Raw genomic sequence first — 25,649 nt, 5'->3', positions numbered from 1 at the left:
CCTCGCGATGCAGGGCATCATTCCGTTCGGCGGCCCCCCACTATCACCACGCAAACATGGTTAGCGCCCCCAGGATTGTTCAGTGGAACTGTTGCTCGCTTAAACAGAAGAAGGCAGACTTCATCGAAAAATTTTATCTTCACTCGTCATCCGACATGGCCGCTGCGTTTGCTCTACAAGAAATCAACGGCCCCCTCCCTTCTTTGCCACAGTACGATGGACTTGCTCCGAACATTGAGACTAGTGCCCCCTTGCCTTGGATTCGTTCCGCCCTGTACGTTCATCGATCAGTGTGCTTCACTCTTCTCGACACCTCACAGAGGTGCTCTGCAATGACCAGCGTTACGGGTTGCCGCCAATTCCTCAACGGCCCGTTTTTCTCTTCTCTGTCTATGTGGCTCCAGACACATCGCTAAACCGCTGGACAAGGCAGCCGCTAAACATCCCTTTTTTTAAGCACTTCGCCCGTCTTTATCCAAAAGACGACGTTCCCGTTTGCGGTGATCTTAATGCCAAACACACGCATGGGGCTACGACATTGACCTTCCCCACGGCACGCGGCTTCTTGCAGACCTCACAGGGCTGAAACTTTCGTTCCTCAACATCCCAGACACCCCCACACGTATCAAACAATCCTCCCAACAGCAGGACACCTGCCCCGACTTTACCTGTGCTCGTTACCCTCGACGCTGGAGATGGCATGTCGCCGGCGACCGCCTCGGCGGTGATCACCTCCCCATTATTTTACGCTACGACTTCCTATCCGCAACCCTATCTCACTGTCGCGCCTGCTGCGACACATTCTTCACTAAGTGGGACAACTTCCGAGCAGCTCTTTCTTCTGTCATGGAACTTGCTGGCTTTTCCGACATTATACAAGCTATCCAGTCCGCCCACAAGTCTGCCACAAAGCGGCTAACCGTACCGGACGATGCCGCTTTGACGAGCATTTACTTACTGGACCGCCGCATTCACCTGTTGGCCTGTTACCGCCGTTCTCGCAGACCACGACGACTCCTCAAACCTTCACATAAACTCCAAAAGACTATCTCGTGCTACACTTCGGAACTCGCTTCCAACTGCTGGACTTCCCTGTGCAGATCCATCTCCGGCAATAGCCATCTTTCGAAAGTTTGAAGGCTCCTCCGTTCTCTCCTCGGGGACCACAAACCTAGGCAATTTGCTGCCACTGTTGCCCTTCGCAAAGGTGTCTCTCCCGAGGAGCTAGCTGAACGGGCCTCGGACGTCTTTTTTCCGCAACCAGCGCAACATGACTCTGGATGCTACACTTGTGTTCACCCTGTCACCAAGCTCTTGGGATGGATTGCCCGTTCACCCTCCACTCGCAGTGCACCTGGCCCCCAACAACGTCACAGTCGGGCAACTTCAGAACCTCCCTACGGCACTCAAGGAAACCATACTCGCCGAGATCAACCAGGTGACTCCAGACTACTGAAGCCCCAGGAGTCCCTGATCGCTGCCACTTGTCTCATTCGCCCTGGAAGCTCCCGAGAAGATTAAAAGCTTTTCCTCTTTTTATGCCCAAACAGCAGGGCAGATATGGTGGCCACTTCTTTGGTCGTTAAATAAATGTTTCAAAGCAAAGGTAGATGGTCATGATGAAAGAAATCAAGGACGTTAGGATTCCTGTCAGAAGTACTCAACGCAATAAAATGTTGTCCAAACTTGCCAGGTTTTAATTTTAGATTGGTTGCACACTACACGACAGAGTAGCGAGCATTTGATTATTCTTAATTTTTAACTAGGACTGATTAAATTAATTTCAATACTTTTGGATGTTTTATTTTAATACACACATATCCTCTAAAAAGGGCGGAAATGTAGTGGTTAATAAAGAAAAATAGACGTAATGGTGGGGCCACAGTCGACTCCTAGCAGAACTGTTTGGTGGGGCAACAGGCAGACTGAGATTAAAGCCCCTCTATCCTGGGAAAAGTGGCGCCATTCATTGTTGTGGAAATTCTCGAGACACGTACCGTGTGCCACTTCTGGGAAGGACATGGCGTCTGAAATCTAGCTCAGTGCTGCGCTGTGTCGCCATGATCTTCCCAAGGGCTGCATGTTGCACGTGCCTCGTGCATCGACGCACTTTGCGCTACTTTTAAAACATGAAGGGGCTTTAACTGAGATGCCATTGCGTGTGCCACAGGCAAAAATTCAAGATGTTGAAAACAAGCTGTTGCATTGTAAATTGTGCGAATTACTAAAATTCTCCGTCAATATGCCCCAGCAAATGAAGATTAGAGGGTTTACAGATTAAACCAAAGGAAGATGTCTGTCACCCCAGAGGAAGAACATGTGGGGACCTTGACGTGCAACCAAAATTTCACCATCAATAGCGCTGAAATCAGTAACGACACTACCGTAAACCAATTTTGCTCCCAGGTGGGCCGCCGGAAGCGGCGTTGGTAGCCACAGCACATGGTCGTTGTTGGAACTTTCGCGCATAATGCAGAAGAGGATCATGCCCTCTTTAGGTGTCACACGCTCCCATACCATCTTTAGTGTTTGTGTGTATGGCGCGTGCTTTGGACGGTTTCACAACTGACGACCACGCGCATGCTAGGCTGTGAAGATTACACGCTGGGGCGTGGGTTTGTAAACAATGGAAAAGTGTATGAAATTTAGCATGCACAGTGCACAAACTCTATTTTCAGTACACAAATATTGCGACTACTATATCGGACAGAGGTACGCGCTACAGTTTGCAACAAATTCTTGTGCCGACATGAGCAGTCTGAGGCATTCCAACTACTTGTCATGACAGCCACTTTCAGTTCACAAAAGTTGGTTTATTATATGTTCTCCAAGTCTTTGGCATTAAAAATGAGGTTGATTCCTTTGTGACACTGCCGTGCCGGGCTGTGGCCGGCGGTGAAACTGCACAGCCCACCAGCGACGGCAAGCAACCAACTGAGCGTCCAGAGCTAGGAACCAAAAGGCACCTTTATCACACGAGGCAATGGCTTTTTACACAAGACGTGGGCACAGTGTTTGCAACCCGATTACCGAAAGTGTCCAAACTTGGCACTAGCACCGCCCGCAAAATCCCCCCTTTAGAATGTTCAAGGAGAGTATCGGACACCTTGGCTGTGAAAAAAAACAAAGTTTTACAGATTGAGTCTCTTGGGAGCGACCACTTGTCTTCCAGAATGGGTTGAGTAGTGTCGGCCCGTACCATCACCACGAACACGTGGTGGTGATGCTGGACGAGGCACATCACGATGACGCGAGTAGACAGGTCCACCTGAGGCCGAACCGTCGACGGAAGCTAGGGGTGACGCCGGCCTCGGAGAGACACAACAGCACCTGCCGCAGGCGTTGGTCATGTTCCTTTTTCGTTCTGCCGAAGACTAGGATGTCGTCGACCATGTTGACCAATCCGTCTAGGACTTCCAAGATCCACGCCACCTGTCGCTGGAAAAACTCAGGGGCCGACGTGATGCCAAATGGGAGTCGGCAAAAGCAATAACGCCCATACGGCGTAATGAACATCGTAAGCTCTTGAGAGTCCTTGGAAAGCTTGACCTGATGGAAGCTTGAGGTAACTTTGAGCTTCGAGAAGACTGCCGCATCGCCCAGAAGTCCCAGGACTTGATCGACGGTGGGGAGCACATGACGTTCTCTCGGGACAACTTGATTTAATTTTGTAAAGTCGATACAGACACGGTAACCTCCCGACGACTTTGGAACCATGAACAGTCCAGCGTCCCGAGGTGTGGGGTTGGTGACACGCCGAATGGCTCCGTCTTGCTCCAGTTTGGCCAGTTCTGTTTGCACCACCTCGCGCAGGGGTATCGGTATGCGGCATGGAACACTAAGTGAAAACGGAACCGCATCCGGGCGTAGCCGAATCTTGTACTCCTCCTTGAGCGTGCCGAGACCTCTGAAAAGTCCCTGCGGTGCCGGCACTTTCATGTCGTCCAAGAACTTTACCACACCCAGAGCCTGGATGGCTGGGAACCCGAGCAGGGGCATAGAGAGGGACTTGATCACGTACAGACGCTGATGACCGGTCTTGCCTCGCCACAGGAGGGTAGCCATGAAGTACCCAATGACTTTTAGCGACTGGTCTCCTGGTGCTGTCAGCAGGTCGTCGACCTTGTCCAGATGATGAGGTAAGTTCGGGAAGGCTTCCGAAACAGCAGACGCCTCCGCGCCGGAATCTACCTTGAATATCGCCGTGTAGTTGTCGACATTGACCTCAACGTACTTGGCCTTGGCCTTCTCAGTCTCGAGGATTGCGTGGAGCGGTAAGGAACGCCACCTTGCTCTGCTTTCGTTTCCGAGCGCAACAGACGTCCGCGAAGTGGCCCTTCTTCTTGCAATAATTGCACAGAGACTGCCGAGCAGGACAGTCTGAGCGTGTGTGGGGGGCCCGACTGCAGTAGCTGCAGGAACCTGGGTCGTTATCGCCAAGTGAAGACACTGCTGATGCGTCGTCTGACCGTTTTGTTGTCTTGCGTTGGTGCGTCGGACCATGACAAGACTTGGTGGCGTCAACGTTGACGGTGACCTGGACACTCTCGACTCCCGCGAGCAGTTTTTTTCTTTTTCGGCGTCTTCGATCTGCCTCACCTGCGTCCACGCGTCCTTGAGGCTGAGCTTGGCTTTCCAGCAGAGCTGGCCGGACAGGCGTTCGTCGCAAAGACCAACAACGAACCGGTCGCGAACCAGGCGTTCTTCGACTTTGGGGGACGGGTAGTTGCACCACTTGACAAGCTTGCAGAGCTCGGCGTAGTAACTGTCGACGCTCTCTCCCGGCTGCTGAACCCGCTCGTGGAACCTCGAGGACTCTTACACCTCGTTGACGGGGTACAGGAAGTGTTCCGAGAAGCGCTTGACCACCGTGTTGTAGTTGTTCAGGGAGGCGGCGTTCAAGCCGAACATGTCGAGAAGGACCCGAGCCTCGGGGCCCATGCAGTAGAGAAGTGTCCGCACCTGAATGTCCGGTGGTGCTTGGCGAAGTACGGAGGCATAAGCGTACTCCTCGAGTTGCGTAAACCGGGTAGGCCAAGAACCGGTGTTGTCGAAGTCGAAACCAGCAGGCTGACGTACGGAGCCGCCCACCCACGCGGGCAGTGTTTGCAACCCGATTACCAAAAGTGTCCAAACTTGGCACTAGAACCGCCCACAACAGACACTACAATTTTATGATCAACACTCAGTCTTTCCGATATTTAAAAAAAAAGTCTGTCAGGCGTGGCACCATAACGTTCACCCAGAGTGCCTCATCAAAGGGCACCCGTGTGACCCAGCAGTCTTTCGCCCAGTCAACAACAAGGTCACACCACTCCAGTCCTGTGAGCGCAAGTTGTCCTGTCACCTGGTAGTAGTGCTTGTGCTTTTTGTCGACACTCTTGTCCGCATGGATAAACTCCACAAACCCTCTGCTCATCACCTCCTCGAAGGTCGTCAGGTTCGCATCTATCGCCCGTGACACGGTCTTCACTTCGACTAGTCCGTACTCCTGTATATCTTCGTCCCAGACCAGCCCGTCTGGTGATGCCCCCAGCATGGGAAGGCCAGGGTTGATGCAAAGGCCAACACTGAAGACTTGGACCTTTTGCTTGGCCTTGTAGCGCTTCAGAGCAGCCGCCTCATTCTGAAGTCCCGCCCTCATGTGACGTGTCGTGCCATGTCCGCCCGAGAAAATCGTCCTGAGAAACTTTTCGTTCACGGGTGCTTGTCGTTTGACGATGTCTCCGAACTGTGATGCCGTGATCCTTTTCTCACGTTCCGTGTGCCACAGCATACTTCTGCTTTGGCCACGTGTCTGTTCCTCCAGGTGCTGAGCTTGTGTAAGAGTCAGGGTGCATGGATCGCTTGGTGGCATCTGGTGATTCCAGCACTCTTTTATGGGCAAGCTGATCCGTGCTGCAGAGGCCCCATCATCCGTGTTCGAGTGCTCCTGAACCTTCCTTGGCAAGGGTGTGAAGGCAGCTTCTTCCATCACGTCCGCAAACATTGGGAATATTCCCTTCTCAATGAAATCTGTATGCAGCCTCTTGACGGTTGCCTGCGCCACGTCCACATGCACTTCCGTGGTTTTTCTCGCACTCTTCGCCTTGTTGCTAGAGTCGTGCTTGACGAATTCTAGTTCGTTGAACGACACCGTACTTGCACCTCTCTTTGAAGATGGGCCCCACTGCCTTGCTCCCTCAGTGCAGGCCAGAGCATCCGGGATGTAGGACCTTCCCTCCCTTATCAGGTCTAGCATGTGCCAAAGCAGTGCTGCCACATGCTTGCACACACCGCCTTGTCCAGCCTTGCAGGAACAGGAAGCCTTGCTGACCTGCCCATCTTGGCAGAGCACAGCATGCACTGCGTATCGCTTCGTAAGGGTCATGGAAGCCTCCACGTTAGCCTTGACAATTGTCTCTGATGCACTTGTGGTGTGGAGGAAGATGTTCTGCACTTTGTGGGCCTTGAACATTTTGTAGCCAGAACTTGTGTGCTTCTGTGCTCCAGCTGCTTGGCCATGCCCTTGGATGTGGCTTTCCGAGAATGCGGAAGGAAAGTCCTTCAGCTGCTTGGTCCAAGGTCCTGCTGGAAGTGGTAGCTCTTGCGGCTCTGGTACATCCCGTGTCGCCATAGCCTTCCCTGAAAAAAAGGCAGCTCAGTCAGCGTTTTAAAAGGAGGACGGAAATTTGACCAACACAGTTTTTTAATGGGTTTGGTGTTGTTTTGACAGAATTAACCTAAACTTGCGAAGTAAGAGTTCATCTAGGGTAACAACCCCTCAAAAAAAGCCTGCTGTAAACTTTGTGCTAAAAAAAGAGCGTTTGCTATTAGGCAAACATGCCAGCTTTTGTAATCTACAACTTCTTGTGCACTTTCGAACATTACACAGTCGAAGGAGCATTCTGAAAGCAAGCCACGCACTGGCATTGGGGACAAGCATCTCCAGTGTCACTGAGCTGCTTGTTGCTGCTGCCCTGTCAGTGTCCATGATATAGTGCAGCTCTGAATACGAAGAACGCGTTTTGACCATAATCCGTTTCGTGCCAGCAGCATAAAGCTGCTGGCACGACCGTGAAGTGTTGTACAGGAGTGGCAAAGACACTCCAGCTTTCAATGCGTCAGTGTTCGTCCAAAAGAAGCAGTTCGCAGAGCCACTAAAAAGTGTCTAGCATTTCATATGCACGCGCTTGCGTGAAAACGGGATGATCAATAAAGATATGCACTCGCGGGACGCTGTGTTAGCGCGGTTCGCAGGGGCAATCTTGCCTCACCACAGTGAGCGCGCTAGCTGAACTGTAATTTCGATAAACAATGGAATCTCCCCCATACTATGCATAAAACGCAGTCAGAACCCCTTCTCCCGCCGCGACGAAGAACCGAACGCGAAGGATGTGATGCTGCGCGGACGGTTGTTGACGAGCGCTGCCGAGGCACGCCGACCGCTGGTACAGCTTCGCAAGCGTCCGAAGGGCAAAAAGATCGCAACGACAAAGCACCGTCCCGAATGTTGAGCACGCAAGCAGTACTCGATATCCCACGCTCACATTTCACAGGGCGAGCGCATCACGAAGCGAAGGCATGTCGGCCTTCGCTTCGTGATGACTACTTTATTTCTCTGCTTACAGCGGTGACATTTGTAGTGATGTTCGAAACTGCTCTCTCGCGACCGCACACGAGTTAAATGAACGGCCTAGGAGCGGGATAGAGCGTAACGGCAACAGTCAGTACTCACCCCGGGAGCGGCGAACGAAGCGGCGTGGTGTCCGTCGACGGCCGCGTCGAAAACGATGGAATATGCACAAAAACACGTAATATACAGAAGAAATACAAAGCGCTGAACGAAATAGATACACTTATGAACAAGAAAAATACACTGGAGTAGATAAAAAAGAGGATTATTAAGTATAAACAACGAAGATGAAAAGTATGTCTAGGGCGAGGTGATGCGATTCCAACGGAGAGCAGCCAGACGACGGGGGCCGACAGAACACCGATCCCAAGATTCCTCGCGCGCGCGCCGGGGCGCTTGGGAGAGACTGCAAATGGTCTATTATGCAAAAGTATAAAGGTACAGTTGAGTTGATAGTCAGCGGTGTGTATGTCTGTTTCTTTGTGAGTTTCTGTCCCTAACGTTCCACCTGACGTTTAATTTTGCATCAATGTACCTGTACCAACTAGCTCAACTTCAGCCCGTTATATTTGCGGTGCGAGACGATTATTTTTCAAGCAAGGTGTAACGGTCCTCCTTTCCACATTTTTTCTCTCGCGCCTGTGCGCTCCGCGTGGAGGAGATGTAAGCCGCTCGGAATGGCTTGGCTGCTCGTCTGAAAAACGTACGCAAGCCTCGAGCGCTCAACTTCGGCGCGCGCTGTATTCTTGGGTTTTTGTGCTGGTGAGGGGTTGGTAGCAGTGGTAGTCTGCGTTTTTTGCGATGGACTCAGAGTTGAAGCGTAGACTTCTCGACCGTATCAGGCAGCTAGGGCTTCGCCCCTACGAGGACACGCCTCGAAGACAAGCGAACCTCTTAGCGGAAGCTCCGAGGCCAACAATGTGCCTGCGGACAGCGGTACCGGCGGGTCGCAGCTCCCGCTCGAGTCGTATCTGAGTCTGAATGGAAGTTACCATTTTCTTATACTTGTTGTTTTTCGAACATCAAAATATTCTGGTAAAAAAACTGCAACAAAAACACCAAGATTAATAAGTAACTTCTAGAGCCCATAGGAAGTTTCCGAAAGAGCGTAAGCACCACGAGGCTATAGTGGCCAGTCACGTGACTGCTAGTTGCCACTTTTTCGCAGGTTCCGGCGGGCGCGAACTACGAAATCGGTTTGCGCCGTAAATATAGCTTTTTTTTTTCTTGTAAATTCATTTTATGGCATGTTTTTTTTTTTTATCCAGTCTGGTACTTTTTTTCCTTTGCACATTAAGGCAATCTATAAGTTTTAATGCAAAAACAAAAAGCTTTGTTGAGTCGTTGAATAAAACGTATGCGCCTCCGAAAATTTAATTACTCCTTAATATTTTATGTCTGTCGTCTAAAATATTCCCGGGTAACATTGAAATGCTTGCTGTTGTTGTGTTTACATTTCAATTTTAGTGAATTTAGCAGAGAAGCGCCGAGACAGGGATGCCCAAGTGTCTGGGGAATGAATAAAGCCGGGGTCAATCTTCTCATGCATTGTACAAAAGACAGTCAGCATATGTAGGAGGTATTCACTGGACGCCATATTTGTGGGTGCTGTTTAGAGCGCATGCTCAGAACGAGCTCCGATTAATAGCCTGCTAAGACCGGCAACCTTGATGGTGCTAAATGCACACTCCAAAAGGACTGTTGAAGCTCGCCGTCAGCACGCGCTCAGCAGCAGCGCACACGGATATGGCGGCCAGTGAATACTCCCCATACAAATTCGAACGCCAGTCATCGCGAGATCTATGCTTTGATTGCCGCATGTGAATGAGTTCAAAGGTCACTATTGACATGCGGTATTCGAACGATGGTTATTGCGGTGATTCGTTTTTGCAGACTCTGCTTTGTATGCTGTATGAGCAGTGTGACCCAGGCCTGATACTGCCAAGGGTGCCTTAATGTCCTTCTGTTTAGGGGGATGCCACCCTTTATTGGCGGCGAGATGTTTCGGTAACGCCCTCGTTCGGTTACCTTTCGTGACGTCATTACCTTGTGAACAACAAGTTTCATGCTGTTTGTAATGGGCATGGTGGAAGCCTGAAATCATAGCAGTTTCAAAGCAACACTGCCAACACCGTCAAAATTCAAGTTCTTGCATTCCTCTTATTTCCGTCGATGAGACATCCTTTGCTGACGTCATATTCAACATTCGGCCAATTGTGGTGGGCCGACCACAGCGACACTTTTGACCGCTCATGTCGCCAATAGTACCAGATGCCGAGAGAACGCGCTCACGGGGAAAATACAAAGAAATCGACGAAAACGAAATGTCGCCGTAGCACAGTCAGCGCCAGAAACGCGTTCAGGGACACGCTTTTTCACGCGCTTCTGAACAAAAAAGAAAAATAAACGAGTGCGACAAAATGGCCAGGGGTGTCCACCCTAAGCAAAGCGCACATGAAGACACCCTAATACTGCCAGCAGGTTTCAGTGCTCTATGTGCGCGTTGGCTTGTTCTAGAATAAAAGGCACATGTTACATATCCAGTAATTATTTTCGATGGTGTATCTCTTAGAAAATGCAACAGCTCCTTCGACCGTAACGAATGATCACCCAGCCTATAAAGTTAATACAGGGGCATAAACAATCTGTCTTGATGATGCATCGCTCACCGACGAAATATTAGCCAATTAAAAATGGGGTTTCGACCTTTCTCTTTGAAAAGCTTCACTTATAATATTTCTGAAAACGATATAGATTACCGATTGCGCAGGCTGCTATTTGCTTGTTCAAACCCCATCTATAAGGGCACTTCATTTGACATGGGAAACAAGCAGTGTAGGACATACGGTTGTGGCTGGACCCTCTAATCAGTTGTGGGCCGTCTTAAGTAATATTTTACTACATCTCTTATAGATATTTCTCTTGTCTAGGACACAGCTATTTCTCGTGTAGATGACTCGCGTATTGATTAGTCCCAGTAGCTCGTAGCGTCTGTTGCGTCTGGACTTAAGCTGAAACAATGTATACAAATGAAGTATTTTACTTGGTTCGGATATAGCCGACGCGAGTGCCTTGTGATATGTTTAAATGATTTCCTTATTGTGCAAACTTCAATTGTGATTCTTAATTATTAAAAGCGATTGCTTTTCGCGCCCATGGCGTTTTGAACGATTCATGTTCAGGCATACATGCAAAAGGCTGTTTTTACATGTTTTAAAACTTGATAGATATTTTCCTTGGTTGGCGTCTTTTCTCGCAGGCTACAAGGTGAAAGATTATGGTGATGTCGCAGTAGAGGGCAATCCAGACCTCATAGTGGACAAAGCAATTGAAAGTGACGTCGTTGGCAAGACTACCAAAAACGTAAGCCACTTTCACTCTTGCTGCCTTCTTTGTTGTATCGCGGCTGGACTAGCGACTTATACGCCACAAGTAAAACCGCGAGGCACTGCCACGAAGCTCTTTAGGATAACTGTTTCTGACTATGCACTCAAAGATATGGCAGCGCTTGTTTGAATGATGTTCAAAGCTGCGCACGCGAACTCCTCCTCTCGTCGTAAGTTCTGCGGAAAGTTGGCCTTGAGTATACATTACTTGCAAGTTGCACGTGACGTTAACGTACTGCGCCAGTGAGCATTCCCTCATTTTCTCGTTGAGAAATGTTAAATCGGTGGTGCGAAATGCATGCTGCAGTAGGTTAATCGGTGGCAAAAAGGTCCTGCAGAATAGGTACCGATTCGGCGTCAATGCAAAGCCGTGTATAGAAATTCGAGCCAGCTTTTGCCCTTCCTTTTCAGATCCGCGACGCTGTGGCGGCAGCGGTGAGCTCGGGTCGGCTCACCGTGAACCTGGGTGGAGATCACAGCTCGGCCATCGGGACCGTCACCGGGCACGCAGCTGCCACCCACTCGGACGTGGCCCTGATCTGGATCGACGCCCACGCTGACATGAACACCGTCAGGTCGAGCGGCTCCGGTGAGCTCCGGCCATCCTTCTGCCCGATACTATCGTGCAATTCGGATCAGTGCCGCCGATGGTTTTTCTGGCATGTTCCATAATGTTCTTTTTCTTCTATTTTACATGCTATCGGTGCTTTTTGCTAAAACCGATTTCTATATTTTTGAAAACGACAGAAGTTTATCGGTGTTTTTCGGTTAAAACCGGAAAGTCTAGACCCTAGCTCAAATCAGGCAGTCAGTGTAATACTATCAAAAAGTGTAATTTGTCCAACCTGCCCGGTTTGTTAGAAATGAACTAAAATGCAGGGCTCACCACTGCTTCGGTGCGAATGTTATGAAAAAGGTTTCCACAGTTAAAAATAGTCAATGTTAAAGACTTCGGGTGGAGTAGTAATTACAATTACACTTTTGAAAAACAAGAAATATGACAAAAAGGCCAACAAAGCACACGCTAAACGTCAATATGTAAAATACAAAACAATATAAAAACCGGCATTCAAAGTACAAAACAAGTACGCATTGCCCTCTACAACAGTTATGCTGCGTCGTGGCATGCAATGAGCAGAATTCCATCGTACGCCACATGCTCGCACTCGCAGCATTTGTATCTAAACTATGTGACTAAAAAAAAGAAACGCTTATCCTAGTAGATTTATAAAATGGGGGTTAAGAAGCATAGAAATTACGTCTGTTTTTTTTTTATAAGGAATTGAAGACATTTGAATTTGTTATTATTTGGAAGCGCATGACTGGCCTATCTAGATAACGGCGGTATTAAGCTGTCGTCATTTCATCTGCACGGACTTCCATTCAATTTATAGGTGATTTAAACTGAGGTATGTGAATAAAATAATAAAAGTTGTCATCAGAATAATAATAATATTAAGTGGTATTTATTGGCGAGTGCTTCAGTCAGACTGGAGTTTCTGGTCTGGCTAATGCCTTAAAGTTCCTGTGTGGCCAGACTCAGCAATATAAGTCGATTAAAAGGATTCCCACATAATCAAGTGCACACATACACCGACACACACGCACAGGAATCACAATCTCAGTTTTAGAATAAAGACGCACTCCCATCGGAGGAACAAAAAAAAAACTGCACATGTACGCATATGCACAGCACTTCAAGAATAATGAAGAAAAAGGAAAACGCACACCCACACCTTAGACACTTCCGACTCAGGGGCCAACTATCAGAGGGAAGTTTACGTCCTAGCCGGAGAAAGTGAACAATTACACGGACAAGTACATTTACTTTTTAAAAGAAAAACCCAACCCTTTCAACGCCGCTCGCTGTCTATGCCGGAAAAAAGGTTTTCTTCACAAAATTTGTTCGTGAAGAAAATGTTCGCTTCATTTTTTTTGCTGCCAAACATAGAGTATAGAATTACGCTGAAATTGTTTCAATATACAGTATATTAAAAAAAAACGAGGATTTTAGGTGTGTGCATGTGCGTGCATAGCGTTTGAAAGGGTTAACCTAAATAATCAAGTGTAACTACGCCACACACGCGTACTCAAGGCATTTTGACATGAAAAACCTAAATACTCATTGGTTTCTGGTCACATAAAAATAATTCTATATAGTTGGTTTTCAATGATCACTAAGTACATAATTTAAAAAGGGTAAGATAACAATCAGAACAAATCATATGAGTAGTTAACGACAAAAATAAAGTAGTTATCACTCTGTGCGCGTCAGAGAACATTCCTTTTAGAAATGTTTTCAACGTTTTGTTTAAATAGAGAGCCGTGAATCTGGGAAGTCACTGAAACTTTTCGGAGCATAAAATCTGTACAAACGTTCTCTATAGTGAGTTCCCACCTTCGTAAAAAGAATGCTTGGGGCAGATGTGAGCGCATGGGATGGACAAATCTCGATCTTGAAGACATTTCACAATTGTCGCCAGATGACAGCTTCAAGCAAGCGTGCGTAAAAAGGCGGCCGCTCAGGTGATGCAAATATGTTGGCGCTCGATAAAAACTGACTGTTGTATTCGGTCAAGTTTCAAATGCCAAAAAAGCGAACAATTAAAAAAGACAATTTGCCATAGTTTGGTATGCTCTCAGCTAAACCGTGCATAATGTTTGTTCGAGTTGACAGTGAAAAACTATGATGCGGTACATCTGACAATAGACACTTTTCAACCTTTAGCATTAGTGAGACATGTGACTGTTTCATGAAATATCACGAATACTTTACGAAGTTCAGATATTCGACACGACTACATTAGAAGATAGAAAACTGAGTTTTTGAACGAATAATGGTAATGTCAAACTTAACATTTTTCAGTGGACTACGGAAGCATATGAGTTTTTTTTTTTTTGAAAGCATTATTTCGAAGCTTATTAGCTGAAAAAAAAGTAAATAATTTAGTTAAATCTGTCTGGAAGCATTTCCATCGCTCACTGGTAGACTAGAATATCGAGAGAATAAAACGGTGTGATCCGCCTATTGAAGAATTGTGTAATTAGTTATCACCGTAGAGATATCATTTACAAAAACGTTAAACAGTAGAGAATAGAAAATAGGTCCGTGCTGAACTGCGGATATAAGGTAGACTTATATTCAGAGCTACAGTATTACTACAACATTACAATGTTACTTCCCACATCAAATGTGGAAAGTACTATTGTAAATTAGGTGATGGAAACCCTCGACAAGTGCGGCTTAGGCCTCAAGTTCACTTTCGATCAAACCAAGGATACGTCTTTGCAATTCATGTACCTTCGCCATCTGTCCCGACCAATCACCTTTACTGGTGTTTTTCTTCCTGATCAAAGCAAGGCCATGCTCCCCCTCTCATCCTGAAGTGGTAAAAAGAGGCATTGCCATTGCCATCTTGGTTCGGCCCTGGTAAAGTCGTCTTAACATGCTGTCAAAGATGGTTGAAGTTCCCAGCTTGAACAGCTAAGGGCGTCTGGGGTTCCCCCACAGGTACTTATAGAGATTTTTGGGACTATGTTACAGAAGTTAAAGGTGTTCACAAGAGCAGACCAAACGTACAAAGAAGCGACCGGCGATAGTCCCTTAGCTGCGTAAATTTTCACACAATTGGAAAGAATTTGCCAACCGGTATGAGTACCCAGTGGTATTTTCTGATTGTTCTGATCTCCATCAGATGGCCCAGATTCGTCACGGTGGGATCGATAATTGACACTCGCTCAACGCTCGGATGCCAAACGCGTCACAAGCACAAGTTATCTCCCTGATCGGAGGGTGGCGTGTACAAGATACCCTAACGTGTGGTAGTTGCTATATAGGATAGACCGGAAGATGTCTAAACGACCGACTCCGAGAACATTTTTATTCCCTTCACGCCAAGCTGGGAGGCCTCGTGCCCTCATACTGTTTCAAGTGCAAGTGCTTACTGGCTTTTTCGAACACAACAACAATAGGCAGATCACAAAATTACCAAACCAAAAAAATTTTGGATGCCTATCATATAAAAAAAAAAATTGGCCAGCGATGAGTGAGCCACTCCTCGCTGGCGAATCGCGTGTGTGTGATAAGGAGGTAGTTGTTCCAAGCTAACCCCTACAAGGATTGATATGGGCCAGCCTAGTCTTTGATTCCTCTTATTTTTCTTTTTCTTTTTCCAAATTGGGTTTCCGTTTGTGATATTTTTTTCCCTCTTACCTTTCTAGCGCAATTTATCAATGCATCACTTTATTTCCTTCCTTTCTTACGGTGCCTACAACGTTAGGTGCGTGTGTTAATTTTTGATGCATCGTCTACCTATTTCGTTCACAATACATCAGTTGAGAGTTGGGAGTCAGCGCTCTGTGTTCTCTTCTTTTCTCTCCCTCACTGCTTGTGCGTTGCTTTTTCATATAAGTAAATCAGCTTATTTTAAACCGTATTTTTAGATGTATTGCCTAACACCAAGTGCCCAGATTTTTTTTCGCCTCCATTAGATCTTAAACATAAAACACAAGCTATGTAAAAAGTAATGCTAAATAAAAAAAAAAAGGTATCAAACATCAGAAACTGTGGATATTTTTTTTAAATTAAGCTATATTCAATATAAAAAAAATCGTTTTCCTGACGCCTGTCCCTCTAAGTCACGTATTTAGAACTCAAACCTGAAGCTGGATATTCCGCAAACTTTTTAATTTGCACACATTGTATTTTTTATACACGACGTGACACATTTAGGAGATTAGAAAATAAGTTTCTCGAGCGCATGCGGTATGCTATAAACATGGCAGTCAATGTAATAATGTCAAAAGTATATTTCGTCCACTCTGTCTAGTTCGTTAGGCACGGTACTAAAAAGCATGGCTAATCTTTACTTCAGTGTGAATCCTGAGATAACTTTTTCACAATTAAAAACAGCTAACGGTATAGACAGTTGGAAGCATGGTGCCTTGACGGGAGCCCCATGTGTGCATGTACAGATTTGGCAAGCTTGCAATAGAACGGGCTTGTCCGCACGAGCAAAGATGTGGCGTCGGCCAGTCGCCTTGCTTGCAATCGTCTGAGTGACAAAACTTATATAATGTTCGTGTGCCCCCTTTGAAATAATGGGGAAAGAAACCAGAAACGAGTGATCGTGTTTTTTATGTGTTTTATGACGTTACAGAAGTGTGTGCCAATGACAAATCTTAGAACGTTGCCGCGAGCGTGGCGAATGGGCAGCGCAAGTGGATACTGCGGAGGCGCGGGGTTTGGACCCTGTCGATATAGTTTATATTTTAGCCTTTCGCTGATCTTCGGTAGCATTCCAGAAGCTTCTGGGAAATTATCGGGTGTTCTAATTTGAAACCTTTCTCAACATGGAACGTGTATAAAACCAGCCCTAGCTCACTGCTTCAAGACAGTCGCTTTATCTCTGCGGTCACAGGATGTACTACACTGAGGGCTGTAAATGTTACTTCAAAAATGCCCCTCAGAGACAGTTACAGTTACTCATGCAGAAAGTACCTAAGTAGTTTCTGCATGAGTACATTCTTCGATATTCATTGAAGAGTGTACCCCAGATAGAGTTAGGGAAAATATACTTTCTATTCTCATGAAAACGGCAAATATTGCTGGCCTCGACCACCAAAGAAGACCTCGACCAACAAAAACGTCGCGCGACACTTTGATAAGGAAACCGTACATAAAATTAAAAAAAAAAAATTGAAGACGTTTACAATCCCCTGTAATGTTAAAATTAAAGCGCAGCTCTTAAAGAGGAGGAGAAGGTATGGAGAGGATGTTATATGCCCTTCCTTCTCATCCGTACCCACCCCTCCTTCTCTCCTGTTTCCCTCTCTTTTAGCGAAAAAGTTTCCGTAAATTTCCCGCTAAATTTAACCGGAAAATGTTTCCGGTAAATATAGCGGGGAATATTTTTCTAAATTTAGCGGAAAACGTTTTCTGTTACATATAGCAAGGAATATGTATTGCTAAATATAGCGGGGATTTTTCGCCGCTATATTTAGCGCAAAAATTTACCGGCTAACTTTAGCGGGAAACCTAACCCGCTAAATTTAGCGGGACAACTCCGACGTCTCACAGTGCGACTTGAGCGGTTACGCCGACGCCACTCAAACCGGAGACGGGCGCCTAAGAGCTGCGCTCTAATAAAATATTTCTCGGCTTTACAGATAATAAAAAAGTAGATAAGTAAACGAGTTAACCAAAATTAAGTTCTGGTTGGCCGAGCGTTTGCTTGGCTTACCGCGTGCGCTTTCTTCCTTCTTTAAGTAGGGAGATACGTTTTGAGCGTTGACCGAGCGTAATTGCTTTTCGTCGACTAGCACAGTTTTGGACTTTGACAGTTTGACACGTGATATAACGCGTGACGTGACACAGGTGTAAAAACCGAAAACTAACAAATTTCGGCAACCAGTATAGAAGAAGGCTTGTCACAGGCCGCAACGTCGACTCACTAAATGCTTCAAAATACCAACAACGTTGCGAAGTGCGCCTTCATTACTTTATACTCTTCGGCACCCTACGATATATTTTCTTTATATATATTTAGAGAGAGAGAGAAAGATAGAAAGAGAAAGGAAGGGGAAGAGAAAGAGAACATGGTCAGTTAAAAGTCAAAGTCGCTGTCGGATAAAAAAAAAAAAAAAAAAAAAACAACAACATTCCACGAATAAAAAAAAAAAACGAAAAAACCGGGAAACTAGAAAGCATGGTGAATTTGGGAAAAAATACCACTCGACTCGCTAAGCCACATTTATGCATGCCATCTCACACCTGTTCGGCAAAAAAAAAAAAAAAAAAAAAAAAAAAAACAACAACAAATACTTATGATCATGAAATATATCTTCTCTGCTAAAATTTCTGAACGACACTAAAATTTCTGAACGACTCCATGTCCAAATGTATCTTCTCAAATGATAAAAAAATATTCGTAATAAGGCCTCCTTATTTACTCAGGGGATGCGAAAGCACAAGTTCGAAGCATCTGCTTTAGTAGTGCGTCAACGCAAAAATAAATAAATAAATAAATAAATAAAAACGCAGTTTCTCATAAATAAAGCAGGAGGTTTTTTTTTCTTCTTTTTTTTTTTTTTCATTTTGCTGCTTTATTCGCCTTTAGAACCAGAACCCCCTCGAAGTGCTTGTTTGACATCTTCGATCGCAGTTTAGAAGCGATTCGCCCCCCCCACACGTTTCACATTTTTGAGCCCCGGGAATCAGAAACGACTGATAAAATTTCTCGCTGTAGGGTCCTAACGAAAGAAACATCGCGCTATATGTTTGAAGCGGCGTTGCGCGCACCACTCTCTTGACCGCACTGGTCGGCGTTAGGACGTTTTGTGACCAAAGTCTTGTAACACCTAGGCTCTTGCTGAAGGTTAACAATACTTTTCTAACCTTCAAAGCCTCCTTTAAAAAAGAAAAAAAAAACGCAACTTAATGAGAAACAAAAACAAGACAAAACACAAATGAATGGTAGTGAATGCGGTAATAACGTGGTGATATATTATCACACTAAAAAGTAATGGCAAAGTAACCTGCATTACATTTCATTGTTCTCTGTAAAGTATTACTTTTATTTTTAGGTTATGTAGGAACGGTGACGCATCACTTTTATTGACAAGGAACGAAGAACGTATTTCGTTACTTCTTTATGACGATCAAATGCCACCTGAATTTATCTCGATGTTCGTTATCTCTGACTGAATGTGCACTTCGGCTCCAACTCAGCGCATCAATACTTACCAGTTCTTGCTTTCTATAATTTGGCAAGAGCGAACAAAAGGTACCTGCAAAAGGTTACTTAACTTAGTTGCAAGTTACTGGAAAATGTACCTAAGATACAGGCACAGGTATAGCATAGTAAAAGTACCTAGGTTTGTACCTTGGGTACAACAAAAGTACATATAGTTACCGATTTGCAGTTATTCGTACCTAGATTCTTTAAAGGCCTGCCTACGTTTTTTTTTTCTTTTAAATTTAGTTACAGGCATAGGTTCCACGCGTTTTACTGCTTTTTACTATCCGTGGCAGCACTTCTAAAAGAGTTTAATGTTTTTTTTCCTCTCGTTTAAGTGAGAGATAAGGGTTCTACAGAAGTACTGAAAAATTGTCAGATTATCTTCTCATAAAATTGTAAACGCAAAGAAGTACCGAATATGCCAATAATATTAAACGCCGAAAACCACCTGCCGATTTCCCCTTAACAAATGAACACCGAAAACGCGAAACGGGAGATATATTCGGGACAAGTGGTGAATAAAAGTAAACCTTTCATTTGTATGCAAACCGAAACCTTTCAGCTCCGGACTCAATGTGGAAAAGTATCCGTGTATTAAGCGTTGTTTGTGATCTCGCAACGCAGGTAACCTCCACGGAATGCCTGTGTCGTTCCTCTTGCACGAGATGGCGCCTTTCGTCACGAAGCCTCCAAGTCTGGAATGGGTGCAACCCTGGTGAGAGAAACAAAAAAACAATTAGAGCTATCCGAAAATTAGAATAGAGTATGAAATTAGTTATCGTTATACTCTGTGTTCCACCTAACGAGCGTACAGCAGCGGACGCAACAAGCCACTCCAGCTAATCCAGCGCTTCGAGCGTGTCACGTGACCATGCACCCCGTGAGTCGGTGCGTACTCGCGTGGGATTTGATTGCCTTTGATCAAAGTCCCTGTATAAAGAAAATACCGCCTTGCTCTATTTCCCCTCGAGAATTTCTCGCTTTTTCTCTGGCACTAAGATATTAATGGAAAACCGTATTATGCCCAAGCTAAGACCCTAGGATTGTCAAGCTTATGCAAAGATATGCGCCTCTCTGGCGAGCTATCTAGGCAGATACTTTATGCGTAGATGGTACGTAACGTCCTCTGTGGACTATCGTAAGGTGAAATTAAGCGTTAGCCGGTTCATGCATTACGATTTCACAAATTTCGGCAGAGAAGCTACAGACAATTTGCACGCTTTGACTGAGACACTGGTCCCGGATGGTTGCTCTCCAATAGGTTTCTAGGAAATATTTTTTTTATATATTGACACTGTAGACATTTTATGCATGGAAAAATAAGTAAGACAAGAATCAGTCTTGAAATTTTGTTTTGCTCGAAGTTTTACTTTCTATGTTCACTTTATCGCCTGTGATCAGCTCTTGACTCTTGACACAGAACATCTATCAAGCTTATTTATTAAATCATGAACTAGACCGCTTATCTTTTGTCTAGAAGGAGGACCGAGATATAATATTGATTTACATTGTAAGAAAAAAAAAGTGTGTCTCTGAGTACACTTCAGCAGCAATCGTAGCCAGTGATAAGCTCGCAGAAACCACAGAAGCAGCCTCTTCCCAGATATGCGATAAAGTACTTCCTTATGTCATCAAGTTCTCTCGTCGGCTTATCTCAGTTATGCAGAGGGGAGGCGTTATCTGCCGGAGAATTTTTTTTCTTTGTCTTAACGTGTCAATAAAATGTATAGGCGCGCGAGACCAAGCATTTGGGCCGCGCAACTTCCTATTTACGTTATCCGATACGCTGTTTCAACATCGTTTCAGCAGCCCTTCTTACGTTTAACCGTCGCAATAAAAAGACAGACTAGGTTTTTGTGCAAAATGTAATCCAGGTCGTCAAAATGCCATTTTTGTAATGTGAGATGATGTTTTTCTTGGACTCGTGGCCCTAGATTATTAGAAGTTGAACACATTTGTGAAGACTCAACCGCATTTTACAGGTTGTGGTGTCCTTAGATTTCCTATAAAAAAACAGAAGATCTTTATCTTACCTTCAATTCCTAACCTCGGCATGCGCTCAGAGATGCTTTAGTGCTTGGCTTGCGCGCCAACAAAAACTATTTTTTATTTTGCCTTTCAGTGTTTTGCTTTATGTAGCTACGCATATTTAGCTACTAAAAACAAACAAACAAAAAACAAAACCCATAAAACGCATTTGTAGAGCACTGCGGCCTCTTAGCTATTTAACATTGCATATTCGAACATACTTTGTCATTTAAGAAACTGCTTTGAGATATGGTTGGGAAAAGAGCGTGTCGGTTTAAGTCATGGATGCAGAAAGAATAAAACAATTAAAACAGGGACAACACAACCATATCTTTCAACTAGCAACAGACGAGTAAACTTTAAACAGCGAGCAGCCGACTATACCCAGTAGGAGTAGGGGAGAGAAGGGGGAGAGAAGGAAAGATAAGAAACGCGCCTATTCGAAGTCGGTAAAACACGGTATCATCAAATAGTTATTTTCTTCATCCTTCACGAAGTCTTGCTGTCATCTTTCAGAAGGCAGCTTCAAATTGCAGCACATGAGGCTCGTCAGGGCAGGGTTTCCCGTCGACCTTCTCCGATCTGTAATGGAAAGGATGATTCGCGGGCCTGATCGCCAGTCATCAGCCACAAAAAAGAAAGCCCGATTCGCCGTCATTGCTTACGTAAACAATTCAGCCCACCGGATAAAATCCATTGCCTCAAAGTTCGACACGAATGTTGTCTTCTCGTGCCGCATGCGTCTTAAACAACTCTGTCAACAAGTGAACAACACCCGGATTCCGATTGGCTGCACTGTCAAACACGAAGAGAAATTCATTCCATGCAAAGAGAAAAAAAGTTTACTTCATCCCCTTGAGCTGCGGCCATCAATACATAGGACAGACCGGCAGATGCACCAATCACAGACTCCGCGAACATCACAACGAAGTTTCTAAGGCCTCTCCAGATTCTTATCATCCCATAGTCATACATGCCCGTTCGTGTTTGCGTTGTCATCCCCTTTTTGATGACAAAAAAATCCTGGGGGGGGGGGGGGGGCATGACAGCAGATTCGGCAGGGAAATCATAGAATCATTCGCCATGACCACAGCAAAAAAACAACGTGTCAAACCCTTCCCTCCTTCTGACGAAAACTGAGGTTGAATTTTTAAAATCCGAGATAACCCTACCACCCTGACTTGCACTTCGCGTTTCTTATCTTTCCTTCTCTCCCCCTTCTCTCCCCTACTCCTACTGGGTATAGTCGGCTGCTCGCTGTTGAAGCATCTCCATCAAGGCTGTATAAACATAAAGAGCAAGCCAATTTTTTTTTTTTTTTGAATGTTTACTCGTCTGTTGCTAGTTGAAAGATGTGGTTGTGTTGTCCCTGTTTTAATTGTTTTATTTTTTCTTCATCAATGACTGCTTTGAGGGAGCCGTAATTCTGACGTGTTTACTGTCTGGTTTAATATTATCTTAAAATGCAATAAAAATACTACGACCTCCGACCTGTTGCCTGCTATTGGACCTGCGACGAGCATGGTCGCCATACCTGCAGAGGTTCAGGTTCTTAAATATCGTTGTTTAAAACAATGAAAAAGAAATCTTTATGTTTGACAGAGACATTCCTGGTTGGGGCAAGACTAAATTAAAAAAAGGGGGACGTCCAACCAGGCCCTAATTAGAGATCAAACATTTATGTATTTCTTTATTTTGTTGTTGTTGTTAAATTTAGTTTTGTTTGTTACAGGAGTGATGGTTAATAAAACTCTCATGGTGCACCTCAGAGGATCGTGAAAAACTACGGTCCTAAAGATCCTCAAACAAAACAATCAATATAAAAAGAAGAGCACAGCGGGACAACAAAACATTACACCAACAAAAGTACTGAAACGGCTTGCATAAAATTCTTAGGATAAAAACACCGGAAGAATAACCTTGAACAAAAAAAGCACCACTACAAAAAAGAACCTATACCAAAAACTAATAATAATCAACTCGTGCAATGTTAAACTCACAATACGCGAATGTTGTTCTTTTCTAGCGTCCACAAAGAAAACTTCGCCTTCATCGCGCTGAGAGATGTAGACTCATATGAGAGGTAAGTCATTACAGAGCGTACTCAGACCTATGAAACGATTGAATCGTAGGAGTTAAAATCATCAATATCGGGGAATATAACTGTAAAACTGGCCTATTAGAAACTCAGTGCGTGCATATATCTAGATATGCCTACAATTGTAGTTTGTTCATTTTCTGCACCTGATAGCACGTGACCTTTGTCTTGTGTTAGGTACTTCATCGACCACCTTGGCATAACGACGTTTGGAATGGCCGAGATTGATCGCGTAGGGATAAGGGAAACCATACAGCGCGTGCTGAAGAAGATCAATCCCACGTAAGTCTGACAACAATGTAAAATGTTTAACATAGGTGGCGCAAGCCACCACCCGTTATAAAAGGAATATTCATAAGCATAAAACCAGTTGATAGAAAGGTGTCAAGAGTAAATACAGAACCCATTAAAGAGTAAATAAGGACAATATTAAAGCATGAAATGCTAGTTAACGAAACCCCTACCCCGCAGGGGGCACCTGTGAGAGCAGATGTTTGATTAGTAGCGTCACCACAGACCCCGAGCCATGCGGGTTCGCCCGCCCATGCTAGGCTGTGCGTGGCTCTCACGTGTCCGGGGAAAAGGGCGTCCTGGTGGTTGGGTCGAGATCGGGGTAGGTTTGAACGCTTCGGGGCTCCCATGGCCAAGGCAGTAAAGCACTTTGGCCCCCGTTTCCCGTAGACGGGTGTCCTAGTAAGGCCCGACTAGGATGATCCAGTCAGTCGCCTTTGTTCTACTATCACCTCTGATCTTTCACTTCTATCCTTTCTTTATTTATTGCTCTCCTATTTATGTTATTCCTTTTGCACGTTCTTTTGCGGCAAGGGCCAACCTTGTGTAACCATAGATATTCTAATCTATAACCACAACTTCGGCATCGCACCTGGGCAAGTGCTAACAGATCAGCAGTTTCACCAAAGCCCAGTTCGTTATGGTCTCTCGACTGTTACCTCAGTTGTGCTCGATGGTGGGCGGCACACCGCAGGAGCCGAATATATTTTCTCATTTATGTGAGTACCAAAGCTAAGTCTTTTTCTGATCGGTTCTCGAAAAGGGGTCTGAACGAAGACACGACAAAAACAAACGCAACCCTGCGAGATACAATTTTATTTCCCAAATTTATTTCCCAAATTTATATTATTGCACTCGGAAATTGAGGACCAAGGACTTGCGAAACTTTTCCCGTTCTTGGTTGCAACTAGAGACTGTCATCCTAAAATGCTTCATAGCAAAGAAACTTCCATCTGGTGACCACATTGTGGAAGTCACCACCGCAGAGCAGAGCATGGCACCTCTTGAACTCAATCGAGCAAGGAACTACAAAATACCGTGATTCAACACCACTCACTGAACAGTACACAGGGCGTAATCTCCGAAGATGATCTTCTTGAAATTCCAATCGACGAGATCCTCGGAGAACTAATAGATCAAGAAGTCCCTGTTGTACGACGTATTACCCTCCATCGCGGTGGTGAGGAACGAGATACGAAACACATTGTTCTAAACTTCAACTTGTCAACCAGCGGTCAAGGCCGGGTACCTGAACTGCAAGACCCGTTCCTACATCCCCTAACCAAGGCGTTTCTTCCTCTGCCAACGCTTTGGGCATGAGTCACTCACCTGCAGGCAGAGGAAAGGCCACCTGTGCTAAATGTGCAAGCACCGACCGAACCAACAACTCTGGTAGTGACAATCTCTTATGTGAACTGTCGAAAAGCTCACCCACTATATTCCCGTTCCTGCCCCCTCTGCAAGCAAGAGAAGGAAATTTTTTCTCTGGCGGCCAAAGACGACATCTCGTATCCGGAAGGTAGACAGCGATACTGTTTCCTCTCTAAGGGCTCGTTTGCTGATGTCCAGCGAAGGTGACTTGCGCGGTCGGCGCTGTCAACAGACGACCTGCGCTGTCCTTCCCAGTCCTCCGCCACCTCGTCCAAAGTGGCGCAAGCCTTTTCGGCCTCAGAGCCAGAGATGAATCTTTGTTCTTTAGGATTCATCCAAAGGCAGGGGTGTGCACCCCCTACGCCTCCAAAAACCGAGCCGCCTCAAGGTCGGGGATTACCCCTTCGCATCTCTGGCTACCCTCGGACTCCTGGTCAGCCGTCGAAAGCGCAGGCCCTAAGGGCGAGCTTATGGTGGCACCAGCAAAACCTATGGACGAGACTTGGCCTAAGTTCGATGATGACAGATTCAGAGTCTTCTGGTGGTGACACTAGTAGGCCAAAGGATGCTCTAAAAACATCTCCTACGGATCAAAATTGGCTCTCAGGTCTAGACATAGGCTTTTCGTCTTGTCTCATGCATGATGGCAGAAGTGTTCCTTGAATAAGTGCCGCGGGTTTCTTCGTAACTATGTCAATGTATGCTCTCAGTTAGACCATCATGATCCATTAACTTTTTGTCTCCAAGAAACACATTTGAACGATAGTCATTCAAAAATCCTCATTCATTTTCAGGTTTTTCTTAGAAATCGTCTCTTTCTATCCCACACCTCTGGTAGTATAGCTATAGTTTCCCAGAGGTCTAATCCACGTTTCGAGGTTCCTTCGAATACAGCAATAGAGGTTGTTGCAGTTCGTGTCCTGTCTGACCGATTGATAACTATCTGTTCTCTGCGTTCACACAAGCTATAACCTATAACTCGCGAAGAGCTCGAATCTCTTCATGACCACGTCCCCAACCAGCCCTAATCGTTGGTGATTTTAGTGCCTATAACCCTTTGTGGGATAGTAAAAGACGTGACACACGTGGCTCAATGATAGAACTGTTTCTATCCTCCCCAG

The 25,649-nt window shown here is 45.4% G+C and overlaps 1 protein-coding gene across 1 annotated transcript in view; it reads left to right on the top strand.

Annotated features, from left to right (window-relative positions):
* The window catches only part of LOC8041943 (arginase-1), a 77,444-nt gene that overhangs the window by 37,718 nt on the left and 14,077 nt on the right, over positions 1-25,649 (top strand). The window contains exons 3-7 of the mRNA XM_029983272.4: positions 10,875-10,978; positions 11,413-11,590; positions 19,365-19,455; positions 22,795-22,851; positions 23,044-23,148. Coding sequence (XP_029839132.2) covers positions 10,875-10,978; positions 11,413-11,590; positions 19,365-19,455; positions 22,795-22,851; positions 23,044-23,148 — 535 coding nt within the window. The remainder of the gene's footprint in view (positions 1-10,874; positions 10,979-11,412; positions 11,591-19,364; positions 19,456-22,794; positions 22,852-23,043; positions 23,149-25,649) is intronic.

This window comes from Ixodes scapularis, unplaced genomic scaffold (genome assembly GCF_016920785.2).
Source record: "Ixodes scapularis isolate PalLabHiFi unplaced genomic scaffold, ASM1692078v2 PGA_scaffold10__122_contigs__length_95168666, whole genome shotgun sequence".
NCBI classification, from domain to species: domain Eukaryota; kingdom Metazoa; phylum Arthropoda; class Arachnida; order Ixodida; family Ixodidae; genus Ixodes; species Ixodes scapularis.
The sequence above is the reverse complement of the archived record's forward strand: the minus strand, read 5'-3'. Positions and strand labels throughout refer to the sequence as shown.